The following is a 15,369-nucleotide window of genomic DNA, read 5'->3' as shown; positions in this document are numbered from 1 at the left end:
TTTTTCATTTCGCCTCACCCCGGAACAGCTTTCCCATTTTGATGTGCCTTAGTTTGGGCACTGAATGAAAAAAGAAATTATTTTCACACTTCTCATTATGTACCAAAAGCTGTCACAGAGAATATTCTTTTCATCTAAGACATTAGTAAAATCTTAGGCTTCAGAAATATATAAAATAAGATTATGTTAAAGAGCAATCCTGAATAGAATGGCTGAAGCTGAAGCATTTACTTTGGTTTGTATTTTTTCTGGTTTTGAAAGTATTGTTGAAAAGACAAAATGAGAAGAAAACCTTTTGTCCAGACTCTGAATTTCAAGCTGGGTTAGAGAAAAAATCAACAGGAAAAGAAACAGATTTTTAAAGAAAGTTTAATTTTCATTCATGACAGAGTAATGTTGTTCCTTAAATGCTTGTAGGTGAAAGCTTCGTTATTGAATATATTTATCTTCCAGGGAAATGCAGTTCTGCAAAATATTTTACTTTACAGTAAATCACAACAGCAGCAATTTTCGTTACTTTACATTCAGTGTACATGGAGATGCCACATGATTTACATGATTGATTTTCTTGATTCCATTCTCACTCCTTAGCTTTGCACTGGTGGTTCAGTGGCATGATTCTTCTTGACACTGGCTGAATTCCAAGTCTAAGTGAGAGGAGAATCAAATATGCAAAGTTTGGTTTTTAGCTTTTTGTTCAGGACAATGGGTGCTAAGGATCTTCCCTGGTTCTGGCAGCTTCAGCCATTCTGACAGCCTCCCTGCTCACCAGCACATCCATTCCAGCTCCTGCTAAGCAAAGCACAATATATCCATAGATGCAAGTGTCCAGTGATTTAAATTCCTTCTGTTCCCACATCTCCCAGAGCCCCGTGTGCCCTCCAGAGGTGGCACCCTCTGGCAGTGTAGGTTAGGAAGGCACAAAGACTCCTTCAGACTCCACATGTTTGCAAACCCTCTTCTGGCAGCTACAGCCAATGAGACCATGAGGTGTGTGCACTTCTCCATGGTCAGTCCTTCTCCACAGTCAGTCCAACCTGCCCAAGGATAGAGACTAAAGCAGGAGTGCCCCATGCCCCACGGGCATCTGCAGGAGGAGGGATGGTTGCCAGGAGAATTCCTGCCAGAATTCCTGCATGCCTCCCCAGCTCGAATGCATCGTCACCACAGGAACCAGCTACAGCCCCAATACAGCCCTTATCTCACAGCAAAGAAAACTGGAAATGCTGCAGCCCAGAGGGCATTTAAATTGTAACAGAGCCAGTCACATCTGGAGATTCTAAGGAAACAAAAGAGCCTCCCTTTGCTCCCTTCCCTTCTCGTCTCTCTTTCTCTTGTTTTAGGCTCAGAATCACATCATGCAGTAAGCAGAGGCAAGCAAAGGCTGTTGCCTTCCCTCAGGAATCACACCACCGTGTGCTGTGAGCTGAAGGAGGTGAAGCTGCCCTGGGGGCTGCGGTGACACTGGGAGAAGCTGGCAGCCCTGGTCCTTCTGCCTTTGGTCCCACTCCTGTGTTTCCGCTTGTCGTGTGCAATAAAGCTTTCAATCAGCTTCAGCTTTTCATGCTCTTCCTTCAGGAAGAAGTCAACAAGCACGGTCTTCTCCTTTTTGATCTGTTCACTGATGTCCTTGGGGATATCAGGGATCATCCAGTCAACCAGAACACTGAGGAACATCACCAGGTTCTGCAAGCATAGCAGCAGACATGAAGTAAGCATGAAAAATCCAAAATACTCGCACTGGAGCAAAACCAAACCTTTGTTATAGCTATGAGACAGATGTCAAACACATTTTGCTGGTGGTGTGTGGTAGCAAGCAGTTGATTAAGGCTTCATTTCAAGAAACAGCCCAGGTTTGTGCACAGCTACTCCTCAGTGTAGAGGCTGAATTAAACATGTGATTCAGTTAGGTTTAAAATAGGAAAGGACATGGAATCGTCAAATAATCCATGGCCTTAGTAGCTAAACCAGCATTATTCTTTACAGGCATCCAAAGGTGCCCAGTTTTCAACATCCAATTCCTTGATACTGAGTTCAGAATCCATTACTATAAGAACACCTCCAATACCATCAAAAATCCTGAAACACAAGGCAAAGATACCCATGTGTTCCCAGTGTGACCTGCCACACAGTGGACAACTTTCATGGCCATTTGTCCTCAAAGCCTTCTGTCTGCTGACAAGCAGGATTGTTTTTTACACTACCACGCTGTGCAAGCCAAAATCCCAAATCTCAGGTGTCAAGGTGAATACAGGTGCTGCTCATAACATCAAGTAGGAAGCAGACTGGGCAAAAAAGTTTTGCTTGCTTGTGAAATCTATAGATAAGCAATGCTTTAGGGGTTTGTATTGTCATGATAATACTTTCAGAAGTGTGTTGTGTAATGCCTGGAAATGTGTGAGAGCAGTTGGCTGACAGGGCTGCTAGCATGAGCTCTCTGTCCCCATATGAGACAATGGAGCTAATTAACCAGGGAATGTTCTCTGGCAGAGAAGGCAGAGGGTTTGAAGATCAGCAGAACCAATTGCTTTCAAGTGCTTTGCAGCCAGTGGTGGAAAATTACTAAAGGCATGGCAAAGAAGCAGAAGAGGGCAATACAAATCAGGCAACATTCAAGAAACACTTGAGAACACTTGGCAGGTAGGGACAAAAGAAAGGCAGATTTGTAAAAGAGGGATGGGCCCAATTTGGTTGTGGAAGGATCCCAGATCATGGAGGAGGGCAGAAGGAAGCCATTGGAAAGGCAAGCCATGATAGCAAATCCCTTGCTAATGAAATCCTCACATTGGGGACAATTTACTTTTCTCCATTCAAGAAAGTAGCAAAAAACCTTGGACAATTTATTATTTCTGTTTATTTCTTGCTTTGGGTAAAGAACAGCAGTTAACAAGCTTATACAGCATTTATGCACTTTCTACGGGTGGTGCCTCGGAGACTATAAAAGCTGACAAAGTCAACTTAAGCATTCAAAAGGCTGGGGTGTTTTGGGGAACACTGCTAACACCAAGGGCTAAAGAAAGATGTGGGCCTTGCTTTCCACATCTATTGGACGTGGGCTTCTTTGGAACACACATTTTGATCCATCTATGATGATATTTCTGTGTCTGAAAGCAAAGTAACTCATGAGACTTACCTGAAATAGAATCACAAAAGCCAAGCGAGCGGACAAGACTGCCCAGTACTGCTTAGAAAACTCGTACTGGCGTGGGGACCAAGGTGGTTCTCTGTAGTCTTTGAACCTGGAGATGAAAACAGCTCAGTTATCACAGTTCCGGCAATTTTCTCCAGCACCAATTGCTGTGAATAATGCGATTTTCCAATCACAAAACCCAAAGAATCAAATCCTCCAGATGTTCTTACTTCAACCCTTATTATGAAATACAACTTCAGAATTAGAGCTGGACTACCTCCACTGAATTTAACACACTCAGTCTGGTTTTCACAGTTGTAACCAAAATCAGAACATTCTTTTAATGTTTGAAATGTCCAGATTTTAGAGGATTGACAGAAGTCCCCTTTATTTGATAATGTAAATTGGCATAAATGTGCATGGAATAAAATGCTGAAATGAAAGCAGAGAGATAGTCCAAGGCATTTTCAGGCTGAAGGAGATAAACCTGCATTAATTTCACCCAAGACTTGATTAATTTAGGGAATAATTCAGCCCACATAAAATGTGACTCATGCTTTGGTGATTCCTGTCTTTGCATTAACGGAAGGGGGAGCCACGGGGAAGGCACTTCCTAAGTTAACTGTCTAGCCTTGGACAGGATAAAACAGAGCCTTAGTGGTTTGGTGTAAAGACTGTTGCTTTTAGTATTATCATCAATCATTTGGAAGTAAACAACAGGCTAATAAAAATCACAGATGCTCCTAAATTGGAAAGTCTTGCAAATAGCAGGAAACACAGAAAGCAATAAGAATTGGAGACAGGAAACACAATGAGAATAATATAGGGAAATGGAAAATAATTAAAAATAAAACACTTGAAGGATCTTTGAAGGGATAGTGTTTGAAAGTGGAAATAGCCTGGAGCTTGCAGAGGCTAGCAAGTTAGCACAAGTTTGAAATATGGCAGCAGGACAATGTATGACTTGTGGGTGTATCAACAAAAGTCACAATTGTGCTGGGGCAGGGAATTAGCCTTCCTCTGAACAGCCCAGGTAAATCCACACCTGGATTGCTGCATTCAGCCATTCAGCTGTGCACATTCCAGAGGGGTGGAAGTTAAAAAAAAAAAAAAGAAAAAAAAAGGGAAACCAAAGAAAAAGCAACAAATTGAAGGTAGTTCAGGAGAACAGTACAAAGGCTGAGGAGATTGACTCATTGGGAAGATTAAAGAGCAGCACATGTATTGCTCCACTTTGGTAAGTAACAGCCACAGTTGGACATGATAACCATGCGCAAATTGTGCCCTTAGGACTGAAAGGGATAATTTAGTGCTGTTCCCAGTGTTTGACTAGGAGTAATGGGATGAAATTAAGAAAGGGAAAATCTGTTTTGAATACCACAAAACCCGTCCTGACAGTAAGATTCATTAGACTGTGCAAAAGCCTCCGTTGGGGGATAATGGAGAAGGTTCATATATAAAATCTGTCAGCTTCAGTTTGCAGGTGCGCTTGCCAAAATTACCTTCAGGTTCTACCCACATGGTTTTGCATGTTAAATTACACATTTGCAGTCCATGCATCCTGCTGCTCCCCACCCCCAAGAAACTGAGTCTGAAAGCTGGATGTCATTCTGCATGTGCTGCAGCTTCTGGAGACAAAGGACACAAGGTACACGAGCCCACAGGGAGGAGTATACCACTTTAAATTGGGGGCTGTGTTAATTTAGGGAAGAGCTCTCTGGGCTGTGTTAGCCCGTGGATGGTTTTGCTCAGCAGTGCATGCACAGGTCCTGTCTTAGAATTCCTGTGCTGTTCCAGCACTGCCAGATCCCCCCTCTGGTACTTTTCTAGATATTGTGGACTCCCACATGTTGCTCAAATCTGTACGAGTGCTGCATCAAGGGCCAGAGTCAGTTCCCTTGAATTTAATCTGCTTGAACATCAAAGCCAAAGAAAGCCACTGAGTTTCTTGTGGACATTGCTGACCACTGTAAATCAATCCCAGTCTTGAAATGGAGCCCAGGTTCACCTGGAAGGGTCATCAGCTGTGGTGGGTTTTCCATTTAATGCATTTTGAGCTTCACAAACTATGTAAATGTTGCAGGATATCAGCCCCCTTGGAAATTTCACCTGGCTCATCTGGGAATCACACTGTTAGTGATGCCTTAACCTGCACTAGCAAATGATTTACGGTGAAGGAAAATGTTGCCAGAGCTGTAGATGAGGTAGCTGGGCCTCATCCCCATCTCCTTTTTAAAATTATTCTCTGCCACATGGGACTCCAAAGGGCCTTTTCTAACCCCTAGGTTCTACCCCTAGGTCTTTTTTCAAAGACCATCTTTTCAGCTCAAGAAGCATTTGGACAATATCCTCAGGTGTGATTTTGGGGTCTTCTGTACAGGGTCAGGATTCGATAATCCTTGTGGGTCCCTTCCAACTCAGGATATTCTATGATTCTGATTCCCTCACCTCTTCAAAGCTTCACTCCTAAAATATTTGATTCAGCAGGTATGGTAGGAACAGCAACCAACCAGTGTTGCAAAAGGATAAGAATATGAAGTGGTCAACGTGGTTGAAGAATAGAGCACAGAAAAGTTATAAGGAAGAATAGAAAAATGTGCACTGAAAGTAGAGAATTGTAGAAGAGGGAAAGCTGGGTGGAGAGAATTGAAGCCAGAACTAAGACAAAAATGTTAATGTATTTCAGAAGTTTGTTGTGTGTGGTGAAAAAAAAAAGACTGGTAAAAAAAATTCTAACTGTATATAGGTGGAATTTCACATCAGTCCAAATAAGCTAATCTGTTTAATTTCCTTCTTCAGCTGGCCTTGAGAAGAAATTGGAGAAAACATCCTTAATCACAGAATCAGCAATGCAGGAGTACAAAAAAATCAGTCAGGGAAAAATGTTAGCATCCACCACTGATCATTAAGAATAGATGAGATGAATCCCGTAACATTAAGAAAATAAATTCAAAGACAGTTTTTACAGTTGCTGAATGTTGGAGCAGACCCATGTTAAAGCAAAAGTCCCTTGAATGACTCCATATCTGCTGCTTCCTTTTTTCAGTGTGACCAGTAGGTCTGTATGTACTCCATCATCATACAAGGCTACAAGGATTAAAATATTCCATATCTTAGCAAGATTTGCTTTTAATTTGCCTTCAGCTATACAAATGCCATTTTTCCCTGAAAGAAAAAAAGTAAAATTGCAACTAATACTGTGCATCAGAACAGCTTTACAGCAACCTTTATTTGGAAGCAGTGCCAAAGAGTTCACAGCACTTCAGAAAATGCTGCTCTAAATATTTGGAGAATGCATTCTGTATGTTCAGTGGCAGAGTTGTTTCTGGCTTGTTACGGTTATTTTTAAAATACCTTAATCTCTGGCAATGCCCATAAGGAGAAAAATGCAGCCTCATTACAACCACATTTATCTCCAGAGGTCACAGAAATCTAAGAATAAAAGAGGTCAGCTTGTTCCCAATGCATTTGCCAGAAACAGAAATACAGATTTTATTTCCAGCTTGAGGGGCAGTGTTTGGTTGCCTGTCTCTTGGGACGCAAGTTAGAGACCCCATACTTTATCACTGTGATAGTTCTGTCCAAAGCTGAGATTTTGATAAGATTCAAATGAGGCAGATGATAATGAGAAACAGTGTTTGTGGATGCTGACATATTTTCCCAATTGTCTCCTGATAAGAGAAATGTTCCCATCATTTTGTCTCACTCAGACTAACACATTAATTTTTTTCCTCTTCTCAGTTTCTTAGATGGTGTCATCAGGCAGGGAGCACTTTTGAACACAGTGTAGGTGATTCCCTTCTCCCTCTAATTGGGCTCTGTTGAGTATTTGGCCGTGTATGACCATACTAATGTGAGGAGTGCCTTTCACGCTGTTGTTAAAGCACATATTTCCAAACACATCAGCACTTCACATCTATAAACAGGGGCCAGTGGCTGGAACGAGGTGAAAAGCAGCATAGTGAAAATAGCAAAATCACAGTGAAGTGGATCAAGATGCTTGTTGAAGGAAAACACGTGCAAATTTAGGGATGAAAAATTAAAAAGTGCTAGAGTGGAAAAGCATTTCACATTTACAAATCTGAAGTCTGGAGGTGCTGCATACTCTAAAAGGGAATACTTTGCTAACAAACAAGCCCCAGCAGCAGAACTGAGGAATTGCAGAGCTCACTAGCTTATAAGTTACTTAAAATTTAGGAGTGCATTCATCTATCCCCTGCTGTAGTCAAGGTGAGAAGGTAGGTTCCCCCCAAAGGCAATCCCAACAGCACTGCCAGAGTGACAGGGACAGATTTCTCTCCCTGTTTACCTTGATTCCAGTGAAGAAACTGGGATGTGTCATTTTGCGGGTTATAGTTGAGCAAGCTATATACCCCACTTAAAATCAGTGTGAAATATATTGCATATCAAAGCAAGGGATGGAAAACCACTCTACATTAAGACTATCCTTAAATAAATGGAAGAGGAACTTTTATAATTGTTTTATGCCATTGCAGAGACCAACACAGGGTGACTTCAAAGGAGTCAAGAAGGAAGGGGAGACAGGCTGTTGAGTATAACACTGACCCCAAGCAGATCAGTTTTGAACAGCTGGGGGTTATAATGCCTTAAACCAGCTCTTTCAATTTCTGCATATTATTATAAAAATACCAAGTTACTTTGAAAGCTGTACCCACACTAGTGATTTCTCATACAAACTGGAACTACTCTATAGGTATCTAGTATTTGGGATATATTTTAAATGAAGTTGAACCTTGTTTCCCCAGCCAGAACAAATATATCTGAAATAGTAGACAGGTACATGGTGACTGCTGCAGGTTCTAAAGATAGGCATAATATACTGAAAACTCATATCTCAGCAAGTAAGGACTGAATTTAATAAAGACAGAGAAATCTTAATTCTAATTACTGGGTGACCATTTAAAAAAATCATTAATTTTAATTAAAGCTGTATCTTTCAGTAAAGAAAGTGTTAGTTTGCTTTTTTTCCTGTGGATCAAGTCTGTCTAAATTATTTATTTTGCCTTTTAATACCCTGAAAAAAACCCTTTTAAAGACCTTTTAACACAGTGAGAATTCTTTAAAGGCAGCACTTCCAAAACCACATTTTCAAAGGCACATGAATATTACTGAATATGTGGCCATATAAGTGAATTTTATCAATTCCCACTTGGAAAAATGACATAAGAGCCAAGGAAATTCCCTCGACTGTGCAAACTGTCCTTACAAGTACTTTACCTGCAGAATGAAACTTCCTGTGCAAACAGGGAGTTTTCTGGCTGTGTCCCAGCCTTGAGCTGGCTGACATTGAAGTATGAGAGGGTGTGATTGATGAAGCCATGCATGGTCCCATTCTGACTGTATACATATTGATACATAAGGCGCGGGATGAAATCGGAGGTGACAGCAATGACAAAAGCCTGAGAGATGGAAAAACAAACAAACAAAAAAACAACAGCATCATGAATCTGTGTCTCCAGGTTAAGTAATTCAGGGGAAAATGTTCACGTCCAGGTAAATTTAGAGTGGTGGTGAAGGCCAAAATTGGTACAGAATATTTGCATAATAACCGGCTCTGTCTCTCCAAGGGAAGGCTCAGCTAGGGAAGTAGCAAAAGCAATTAATGGACTGCACGTTGCTCCAATTCTTTTCATCTCTGGAGCCTTTAGGAGGTTTATCACTGGTTTAAAAAAAACCTACAACAAGACCTAATAGCCAGTTGGTATCATTTGGGTTATATTTTGGTGTAGTTACACCAAACCTGTTGAGTGTAATGTCCATTTTCCCCTCAACATGAGGATTTACACATCGCACACAGGGGGATCTCATGCTGGTATTAAACCTCATGAGACTGGTATCCCCTAAAACTGGTGTAATTGTGGGGGCAATCAGCCACAGAAATCTCTGCATCATATCAATAAGAATCTCTTTGATTTCTGCTCTGGACTCTCTCCTGTTGGAGCAGGTCCAGAGGAGGCCATGAGGATGCTCAGAGGACTGAAGCCCCTGTTCTATGGAGACAGGCCAAGAGAATTGGGATTGTTCAGCCTGGAAAATAATAGGATTTGGGAGGAGTCTTAAGAGCCCCTTTCAATGCCTGAAGAGACTCCAAGAGACCTGGAGAGGGACTTTTGACAGGGGTCTGGAGCGACAGGACAAGGGGTAATGGCATCACACTGACAGAGAGCAGGTTTAGATTGGATATTGGGAAGAAATTTTTCCCTGTGAGGGTGCTGAGACCCTGGCACAGGTTGCCCAGAGCAGCTGTGGCTGCCTCATCCCTGGCAGTGTCCAAGGCCATGCAGGATGGGGCTCTGAGCAAGCTGGGCTAGTGGAAGGTGTCCCTGTCCTTGGCAGGGGCCTTGGAATGAGTTGATCTTTAATGTCCCATCCAACCCCAACCATTATACAATCCCATGATGTTTTAAAACTATATTTTGCTACATAATAATTTCCCATATCAATAATATCCATATTAGATATTAAGCAGAACTGGGCATTCAGCATTTATTTTTTTCAAATGGGTATGCATATATTTACATTTCCTTCAAGAAAAGGTAGCTAATCATACTTTACTGGAATCCCCAGAAAATAAACTTTTCCAGAGTTCGATCAACACAGGAAATAATCAAGAATCATAAATCTGCAAAGTGTATTCAGAGAAAAACAAGAGGCTGCAGAGTTTTTCTCATCCAACACAGCTCAGTTCTGGATGACAGAAGTCTGTGCCTGACAGTGAGATTATGGGGATGCGCAGGGTTCCACAGATTTCCTTCCTTAATTCCTGGAAACTGGAAAGCCATGAGTGAACAATGTGAACTCCACCCAAATGAAACACTGCCGCTCTGGAGGCATTAGAGTGCTGTGATGTGCCGGGAGCTATTTTATTGAAGGAATTGCATAACACCTCTAAACAAGTTCTCCCTTCAGTATTGAAAATAACCTTCCTTTCTAAAGGGCTTTGATATCTTTAATATCTCTGGTATTATTCCATGACCTTAAAGGTATTTTCCAACGTAAATGATTCTATGAGATTATGATCTGTAGGCTAAAACCCCACTAGAAGCTATTAGGATTAAAGTCCTAAGGCATGAGTTTTTTTTATCTTAAAGTATATGGAGGAAAATTTTACCTAGGGAATGCATATAGCACAATAAACATAATATATCTGTATTCTGTTGCATTGGAGTTGAGAAAATTAGATGCCACTTTTAAATTATGTTGAAGGGGCAATAAAATATGAACAATTATAAACAAGAAATTATAAAGAGTTTTAAATTACATTGAAGGAACAGTAGAAGCTCCCAAGATATGGTTAGAAACTGGTGTAACCAAACACTTACATTAATAATCACTGAAAGTTTTCCAATACCACTCAAGATGTTATACCAAATACCTGTAAGTGAAAGAAAAAACTTATTAATGGGGTTATTATAAATTTTCTTCTTGGTTTAGTTGCATTTTTGGTCTTATCTTCACTGCAATGCTCTTTCATTACTCACCTATATCCTTTTCTCTCACTGTGTCTGGCCTCCTCAGCTCAGTAACAAATTTTTTTGCATCAAGACGAACCTCGATGATGTTGTTCAGAAGGGCAAAGACAGGAGCCAGAGGGAAGGAGGCAACAAAGAGCGTGACAAAGCCAAACTGGATAACTGGGAGGAAAAAAAAACAATGTTTTTTGATAGCTTCTGAAGGGAGCAGCAAATTGTTGATGAGCTTTGTGCATTACCAACCCCATAAAATTCCGCTTCCCATTTTGGTCCCAGGAATAAATATCCCAGAGTAGGGCTATGAACAGACAAAATTTTGTCACTTTAGTTTATAAATGTTTCCAATAAAGCTTCAAGCTGCTAGCACAAGCACAAATCAAAGGAAATAATAAATTTAATAACGGACAAAGGGTTCCGAGCCTATTTTTCTGCATTTATACATAATTAACTGATTAGTCCATGCTGTTTCTTTCCTGTCCTTTTCCGTGTAAGGAAAATGATACACAATGAAGCAAAAGGAGAAAATCTACAAGGTGCCAGCTTCCCAGCTTCCTTTGCAAAACTTGGTGGCAGCCTGTGAAAGGCAAGAACAGAAGTGTCTCTGAGGAAGCAGAAGCCAGTGGTGTTGGACAGCACTTTCGTCCCTCCTTTTGCAACTGATGTCCTCCAAGTTCAGAAATACTCTTTTTAAATGGAAACAAAGGGGAATTTTATATAAATATATATATATATTATATAACTAATAAATCTGTCTTCTACATCTCAGAGTTTAAAAAATATTAGCATAGAAAAAGTATTCATATATTTTAATACCCTATTTACTGTGGCTTCTTTTTTGGCAAATCTCTGTATAAGTTCACTCTCCACTGAGGGAAGAATTGCACTTTTCTGAGAAAATAGCACAATATTCTGTGCACATAGCACAATATTATACTTTAAAATATTTTCCTTCAATATTGTTGTCACAACCTACAACTAACTCTTGGAACAGTTTCTCCCAGGACCTTCTCTTGCATACACCTTTTTTTTGTGTACAAGTCCTCAGATATTTCTCCTTTCTAATCTCAGGAGCAATATATTTGCACACAAAATTAAAATCTCAATATATCATTATATGGCCTTTAGAGTTTCATTCTTATTGTTTCATTCTGAGATCTCCACTAAGATGGAGCTTTTTTCAAAGCATACAAACATCCTACCCTTGAAATCATACTTTCCTGACTATTTTATGTTCAGAGTCAGGAAAATAAATTAACAAGGAAATAAAACCAGATGTTAAAGTAATGTCCCCAAAAACTGTGAAATGCTTAGAAAAATTCATAGCCCCAAAATATGCCTTATTTGGTTCTAAGTGAATTTAGCAGGAATACAGCTGGGAGAATTCTGAAAAAAAAAAACCAAACAAACAAACAATAAACAAACAAACAACAACCACAACAACCAAAAAAAAACCAAAAAAACCCAGTATTTGCAATGCTTTAAGAATAAACCACACACATATTTGCTTTGATGTTTTTTTATAGTCCCTTCATTCATTGTCTGGGAAAATGTAGTTTAAATTTTTTTTCAAGTTCATGAAAAAATGTTCAAGGTATGCAAAGGACTTTTGGATAATTGTGTAAATATGTCTTCATAGAAAACTCTGAGCCAGAAGTGTTTGTGTGGCCATCTTGAAATCTCTTCAACCTTCTCAACTCCATTTTATGCAAGTGTAAATGATGAAAAAAGCAGGCAAGAAAGGCAATTCCAAAGCCAAACCCAGAATTTAGATGGTCTCATGCAACAAACTAGCAAACAATCATTAAATGGAGGAGTCTTTGAACAGCCTAAGCAATTCACAGGTATTTGTTGAGTGGGATCAGTGCTTCTAGAAACAAACCTGAATAGATTACAAAAGGAAGAATCTCTGCCCAGATCCCAGACTGAATCTCATCTCAGCATCCTGGAGTTCTGTGGATGCCTGTCTGGTCACACTGGAAATACTTAGAACACTTTTAGGACACACACTCTTCCATCAAGGACAGTTGACACCAGATGTCCTTTTTTTTTCCTGAAAAACTTGATAGTAACCCTTAAATACCCTTTTTATGTTCATATTTATGCCACAAGGTCTCCGTACAAAGCTCTTGACATGTCCATGTACAGGCAAAAGGCTAAAGAGACCTGTGCCAGGAGCTGGACTTCTGGCCATCCATCCTGTTTCATCATTTTCCTACCCCCTGGTAGGCCAGCCTGGAGACATGAGAGATGAGCACTGGCTCATGGCACAAGCTTGGAAATCAAACAATTGAAGGCTGGGTATAGTGGAAAGTAAGGGACATGGGAAAGATCATCTCCTGGGGCATCCAAGCAGGACCCTGGATGTGCTGTCACTGACACTTCTGATGAAGGAAAAAGCCCAAAGCACAAACTGGTGGTGCATTTACTGTCTGAGTTGAGCAGGAAATAGGCAAAGGGCTCATAGACAGCGCTGGAGTTTCACAATACCTGATGCCACATCTGCAGCACCTCATCCAGCCCCAGGCCCAAGACAAAAACTCTGAAGGACAAACAGCATCCAAAGAAGTGTCTCAGGTCACAGCCCTTCTCAGAAATCCACTCTTCACAGAAGTTGTGCAGGGGCTGAACAGAACCTCAGCCCAACAGCAACACACCCTGTCCCTCCAAGTCTGGCCTCTAAGTTATGACTAAGCGCACAAATCAAAGCTTTTAAATTATGGATCTGGAGGGTGTTCTTGTGTAAGGGATGCAGAATCAGTCCCCAGCACAAAAACTTCCATGGTGTGGATCACTTGTTCTACAAGATTTGCACGCCAGTAGTGTGGGTAACCCAAGTATCTTTTACCTCAAAGCCTCACCTAAGACAAGGTATTTATTTACAGTTCTGTTGCTTTTTCCCCCTCTTTCTTTATCAAAAATATCTGTCATAGGATCACGTGTTTCTGGAAGTAAACAGTGGAAAAATTATTTCTGTGCTAAGCAGCTTTCCAAATCCTAGGAAAAAAATTTTCAATATACAGAAAGGCCTGGCTGAAAAACTAAGGAAAAGATGTAGTTTATAACTCTTCTGTAATAAATGTATGCAACAAGCCTACACACAACCGATGGTATTTTCAAAACCATCCTCATTATAGAGATTATAGAAAAATGCAGGTGTCTCTTTAGCAATTTTTTTTTCATTTTTCTGCCTCACACATTGCCTTTTTGATGGCTTTTCCTGCTTTAGGGGAAATCCATCCAAATCTCTCAGATTAATCCTTATAGTAGTCAGTAGCTGCAGACTTTGGATCTAATCTTTTTCTCCTTGTGCCATTGTTTTTAAAGAGAAGGTGGATGATGAAACCTTTTATTATTACTTCTCCTTGAGGAAAAATATTTTAATCAATTGCCACATGAAGCTTGGACTCCTAGAGGGGTTAGGCTAGAGAGGGGAAGATCAAATGAAATAGGAATCTGAAAATCATTGCTGATTTCAGTTTCTTCCCAAGGAAACATGAGTGGTATACATTTTAGACATTCATGTGCATAATTTTGGTCTTGGAGCCAATTTAATAAAATTTCTTTCATTAGCAATATTTATTGCTACTTTAAATATTGATTTCTTGGCACATCTATCACTGCAGACCCGTTGCACATGTTGCAGACTTGCTGTTATGTGGAAGAGGAAATTGCTGTACATACTACCTACTTTGGGAATGCATATTGTATGGTATATTGGCCTGGGTCAAAAGTCTTTGCACAGTTTTGGAAGCAGAAAATGGTAAGGACAAATTTGACACATGTTGACAGTGACAATTTATGTTTCAGGATTACTTGAGCAAAATTTTCTGATCACTCAAACATTTTAAGAGTGTCTCTACTAAAAAATGCAGGAATATGTCAGTTAATAATATCAAAACAGTCATCAGAAATGTCACTGGTGCAAGTCAATCTTTGTGCAGATATCCTATTGACAGCCAAGCCTGCACAACAAAAAAGCTCAGCAGAGTCTGCTGGTGAAATCAGATTCAAAGACTTTCACCCTAAAAAATTAATCTTTTTATCCATAGAATCATTGGGGCTGGAAGGGACATTTAAATGTCATCTAGCCCAAACCCATGCAATGAGCAGGGACCTTCAACTAGATCCTGTTGCTCAGAGCTTCATCCAACCTGATCTGGAATGTTTCCAGGGATGGGGCATGCACCACCTCTCTGGGCAACCTGTGCCAGTGTTCCACCATCCTCACTGTAAAAAAAATTTCTTCTTACAGCTAGTCTAATTTGTTGGCATGGACTTGAGTGAGTAATATTTTGCAGAAAGAAAGTTTCTGAAAAAAAACTTGTTTTCAGTAAACAGTCACCTTTCCCAAATGGGAAAATAGAGGAGGTTAAAAAAATAACCAGTAAATCTTGCTATTTCTATGAACATACTATGATTTAAATGAGGGCAGGGGTAGGAGCATGAGAAGGTAGAAGTCTCTCTAAGGCTTCAGGATTGTTCGAATAAGAAATAAAAACAAAAATGAAAGCAGATTTGAAATGGATATCTCAAAATTTATGTGGAGTAGTTATCATCAAAAACTCCTTTACCTGTGGCTCATCATGCTACAAAACATATCTTGAGACTGCTCCAAGCACTGTCCCTCCGAGAAGTGCTGCTTTAATGGGATTAATTTGCTTCATAACAAAGTGCAAAGAGAATGTGTGATTTGCCATGTGGGCAGTGGGCCAAACTCCAGGTTTTGATAGAAATCAGTAAAAGAGA

General features: G+C 40.2%; 1 protein-coding gene across 5 annotated transcripts in view; it reads right to left on the bottom strand.

Moving 5' to 3' along the window:
- Positions 1-353: 353 nt before the first annotated feature.
- ANO2 (anoctamin 2) overlaps positions 354-15,369 on the bottom strand; it is a 149,625-nt gene continuing 134,609 nt past the window's right edge. For all 5 annotated transcript variants that reach the window (XM_064420517.1, XM_064420516.1, XM_064420518.1 and 2 more), the window contains 5 exons: positions 10,633-10,785; positions 10,474-10,526; positions 8,369-8,550; positions 3,134-3,239; positions 354-1,686 (listed from right to left, as the gene is read on the bottom strand). In XM_064420517.1, the coding sequence (XP_064276587.1) occupies positions 1,405-1,686; positions 3,134-3,239; positions 8,369-8,550; positions 10,474-10,526; positions 10,633-10,785 (776 nt within the window). In that variant the 3' untranslated portion in view covers positions 354-1,404. The remainder of the gene's footprint in view (positions 1,687-3,133; positions 3,240-8,368; positions 8,551-10,473; positions 10,527-10,632; positions 10,786-15,369) is intronic.

Source organism: Passer domesticus, chromosome 5 (assembly GCF_036417665.1).
Source record: "Passer domesticus isolate bPasDom1 chromosome 5, bPasDom1.hap1, whole genome shotgun sequence".
Classification (NCBI taxonomy): domain Eukaryota; kingdom Metazoa; phylum Chordata; class Aves; order Passeriformes; family Passeridae; genus Passer; species Passer domesticus.
The sequence above is the reverse complement of the archived record's forward strand: the minus strand, read 5'-3'. Positions and strand labels throughout refer to the sequence as shown.